Source organism: Sphaeroforma arctica, assembly GCF_001186125.1.
Source record: "Sphaeroforma arctica JP610 unplaced genomic scaffold supercont1.542, whole genome shotgun sequence".
In the NCBI taxonomy this organism is placed as follows: domain Eukaryota; class Ichthyosporea; order Ichthyophonida; genus Sphaeroforma; species Sphaeroforma arctica.
This window is the reverse complement of record NW_014040016.1, coordinates 16,650-20,852: the sequence shown is the minus strand read 5'-3', so window position 1 is coordinate 20,852 and position 4,203 is coordinate 16,650. Positions and strand designations below refer to the sequence as shown.

The 4,203-nt window shown below is 44.2% G+C and overlaps 2 protein-coding genes across 2 annotated transcripts; one reads left to right on the top strand and one right to left on the bottom strand.

Moving 5' to 3' along the window:
• Positions 1-258: 258 nt before the first annotated feature.
• SARC_07104 (hypothetical protein) lies at positions 259-3,368 on the top strand (the record flags this gene model as incomplete). The annotated part of the gene is made up of 3 exons (XM_014298959.1): positions 259-672; positions 809-1,341; positions 1,612-3,368. 3 exons carry the CDS (start codon positions 259-261, stop codon positions 1,763-1,765), a joined length of 1,101 nt encoding a protein of 366 aa, XP_014154434.1. The 3' UTR covers positions 1,766-3,368.
• Positions 1,457-3,392, bottom strand: SARC_07103 (hypothetical protein). Its single transcript, XM_014298958.1, has one exon. The coding sequence runs from the start codon at positions 3,187-3,189 to the stop codon at positions 1,948-1,950; it is 1,242 nt and encodes a 413-aa protein (XP_014154433.1). The 5' UTR covers positions 3,190-3,392; the 3' UTR covers positions 1,457-1,947.
• Positions 3,393-4,203: the final 811 nt, after the last annotated feature.

Here is a 4,203-nt window from a genome sequence, read left to right as displayed (position 1 = left end):
ATTATATTTGTGTGTCTGTGTCTGTGTCTGTTTCTGTTCTTGTGCCTGAATCGGTGTTTTTGTTTGTAAATGTGTCTGTAAGTACGTATGTTTTCTATTGGTTCTTGTTCTTATAGTACACGATTAATTTTCTGTATCTGTTTAATCAGTCACATGGATCCTTGAGTGCTTATGTACCTTCATTATACTTTATCTTGGCCTTTAGCTTCACTTATTTAGTATTCTACTCTCCTCGACAGGCGTATAAAACGGCAGTTGATGACGCTGCCCAAGCGGAGTGCAAAAGGAAGTGAACCTTTGCAATACATTAGTAGTATCGCAAAAGGAGCAGATTTGCGGTGTGACGATCCGGACGAAGGTGAAGTTCCTCTTATACTTGCCACTGAGTGGGCTGCTCGCGCAAGATTCGTGCGCACAAAGACTATCAAAGCCATGTCTATCGCCGTGTGGCACGAAGAGTTGAGAATGGCCGAGGTTGTCGCCGCAAGCGGGGCCTTCATTGGGCCTATGGCGCTGCACGCTCGAGGGATGGAACTGTTGACGCCAGAGGAAGCGATGTATCTGGCTGAGAAGCGAGAACTGGAAATATTTGTGGCTGAATCTAAAATACCTCTGTCTTTAGAGCAAGCACGTATTCTACTGCTGCAGAGTGTACCATCACAAATATACAAGGTACTATGATTCTTGTTGATTGTGTAAGCTGTGTTTGAGTGTTACAACGCTTAGGGTGATATTGAATTCACAAACGCTCGATTCCGATTGCAAGACTTAAGTAACAATCGGGGAACCATTTTCCACATTCTCACAGACATATGGGTACCTCAAACGATTAGGTTTTGTGGTGCGACAACACAATGTTGATCGATGGCGTGAAATATCAACTGCCGATAGAGCAAAGGCCTTGTTAGATCCGAGTGCAAAGGATCAACCGAATGACGCCGCTCATAGTTGCGGAAGTACAGATAAAAAACCAGTGGATATGCAAACAAGTTCTCTGGACAAATGCAAAGGTGTACCTCCAGCTGTGTCGACAGAGTCACCAACATTATCGGGGATAGATGCATCGGAAGTATCGTCGGACATAATACCAGAGGAAACACAGAAAGAGATCGGAATCACTTCTCAGCCATCTAGGCCTAATGTCAGTAGTTCAGCCGAAATTAAGGAAGAAGGGGATAGTCAAACCAAAACGACCAAGGCTCGGAATGATAAGCCGGTGCTGGAACCGTTTGAGCTTCCCCTGAGACCTTGCACTGTGTTTCACATGGATGTCTGGATCAAGCCTAGCAGTTTCAAGCGTTCGAGAGCCAGTCGCCCGGACTTTGTAGTCCGATGTATATTGTATGTGCAGGCTTCCCTTCTGAGTTACCGATCGTTTTCAGAATTTCGGACAGGTTATATATCAATTTTGTATTGGTTTGGTCTCAAAACGCCAGCCACCCCGTGACGGTTAAACGGAATATATTGATTTATTATGGGGAGCTCTACTCCATCGTAGTTAGTCTGAACAATGAGCATAGATATAGGGCATGATAGAAGGCACTGCATCCGCGTATTTCTCAGCTGTTTCTCACATTTAAAATTTCACACTTCCAACAACAATACACGCAGATACAACGAGGATTCCGTCTCGCGTGACTTCCTAAAGCAAACCAGGGAATTGTGTGATGGTATCCCAGTTCGTGTGGCGGCGGTAGCCGAAGGGACCGTTATGTTTTTCTCTACTTTATTCAAAGGCGCGCGATTAGAATATGGATCTGCTTAGCTCGCTATATTTCTCGTCAATATATAGCAAGATCACAAATATGCAGAGTGGTAACGGGACCAAATTTACCTGCGGGTATGTGTGTTGGGTGGGTAGGAGCGAATCGACATATAGTACAAATGGTATGTATAAACAGTCTACAACCGAGTAGACCATCGCCAGCATTTCGAAACATGTTATACCTATGCACGTGCCATCACGGGGGGGGCATGAGTCATGGCTTTCTGCTTCTTCTGGGCCTTTTCTCTCTTGCGCTTGCAACAGCATACAAGCGCAAATATTAGTGCGATCGCAATCAGAACGCCAAAGACGATACCCACAATTGCCCCGGCGGACATTGATCCGCCGGATGATATGGAGTCGTTGCTCAACTCAGTGATGGCTGCGTCTCTGAAATCGGTCTCTACACATCCCACGTTGTCGGGCGCACAAGAACATAGGTCGTCGTTAGCGACATAACCGATCATGCATACCTTCTGCCCTGTCTTGACATCGCACACATGAGATGGGCCAGAGACGCACTTCACGCTGCAATCCTCTGTGTAGTAGTTTGCCTTGCACAGCAAATCACCATTCTTATCGCAGGTGGTCGATTCGGTCTGTGTGCACTCTTTATCACACTCATCGCCAAAAAAACCAGCGTGACAAACCTTGTTTCCATCGATATCACAGGAGTACGCCTCTGATTCTTTGCAAACAACTAAGCAATCTGGCAGAACATGGAAACCTTCGCGACAGATATCTTCCCCAGTCGCGCTATCACAGTAGACATTAGTAGAATTACGGCACCCTATTGAGCAGTCCTCACCCCCAAATCCGGGGTTGCATCTCAGTTCACCTTTACCGTTACAGTACATGTTGGGACTGGTAGGCTCGCAGGCGATCTGACAATCGCCGCCGTAGAAGCCGTAAGGGCATGTCAGCTTCACCAGTGCATCCACTGCTGGTGCATCAAATATCTGCCATGACTGGAAATCGTCGAACGAGAAGCACTGCACAGAGGGCTGACCTAGAGCCTCGGGTGCACCCTCGTGATCGTGGAATGGACTGATCTTCATGAAGATGTCTTTGGGTATATCGCTATCGGCCGTAATGTTGACAAAGAAGTCAAAGTCGGCGGTGAGAACGTCTTCCAGCACATCGGTAGCTGAGTTGTACAAATCGCACGCGACAGCGTCATTAACCTCGGGACAACTGCCAGAGGGCTTAGTTCCGATGCACACATGCAGGAAAGGGTTGCACCAGGCACCTCCACTTGCACATCCACCCTGGCACTGCGGTGACGTTAAACTGGGCTGGTTGCACTCGAAGGTTCCAACATCACAGTCACATCTCGAAGTAGTGTAGGAGTTCACCTTCACGAGAATATTACCCGCGATGGAGGATCCTACAAAGGCGGATACTATGGCCGCTGCAAACTTCATAATTATTATAGGCTTGTTACTTTTGGCGTGTGTGTAACTAACTCAGAACTAAGAAGCTATGATTCCGTATAGCATAGGATCCAAGGTCAAATATAAAAAGATTGCAATAAAAAGATCTAAAAATTCTCCTCAGTAAGACGTAAAGCCGTATTTAAGTCCGTAAGGTAGTAAATAGCCGGTCACCCCAGTGGGCCCAGTCCCAGTGTGATGCTCGGCGTGGATACTGGCTTGTGGATACTGGATAGTTGATAGATATATTTTTTGAAAAGTATTGATTATTTGTTAGAAAAACAGAGTTGTCGAACTCCATTTTTGATTGGCCGTACACTTGGAGACAAGAATTCGATGCCTTCTCTGATGACAAAGAATTATATGAGTGCTCGGAGTCAAGACTTTAGAGCATGGACTGTGTCCTGTGACTAAGAGTCTGCTGTGGTTTGTAAAAAGTTTTTATATATTTATTTGATCTGTACTGTGTACAGACTACAGTACATATTGTGATCAATGTGCTGGGCACTGAGATATATGGTCGCCTATCTTTTCAAATATAGGCCTTAAAACGACATACTTAGTAAAAAAATCGTAGTGTAATCCCGTGACTTGTAACTTGCGAAGCTGGGACTTATGAACCTTCGTGTTCTGCCTTTTAAAGCGGCCCGTTCGAATCAATTCCGTATCTGCCGTTCAATTATATTCCTTCATCCCTACGAAGAACAACAACCACAATTCGTGCAATGAATTGTTCGCCCATAAATTAATGCGGACACGTGAATATTATATACTCAAAATTTGGGATATACACACGTGTATGTATCACTTTATTTACATATGTACGTATATATATATACATATATAAGTTTATAAATTTATAAATATGTGTGTGTATGTGTGTGTGTATATGTATACAGATAGGTTCATTCATATTTTGAGTATATGCGTATATATATATATATAAGTAAACATCCATATATATATATATATATATGTATATATGTATATGTATATAGTATACGT

What these genes read in the sequence shown, in the direction of transcription:
- SARC_07103 (XM_014298958.1), bottom strand. Translation starts at nt 3,189, where the DNA reads ATGAAGTTTGCAGCGGCCATAGTATCCGCCTTTGTAGGATCCTCCATC.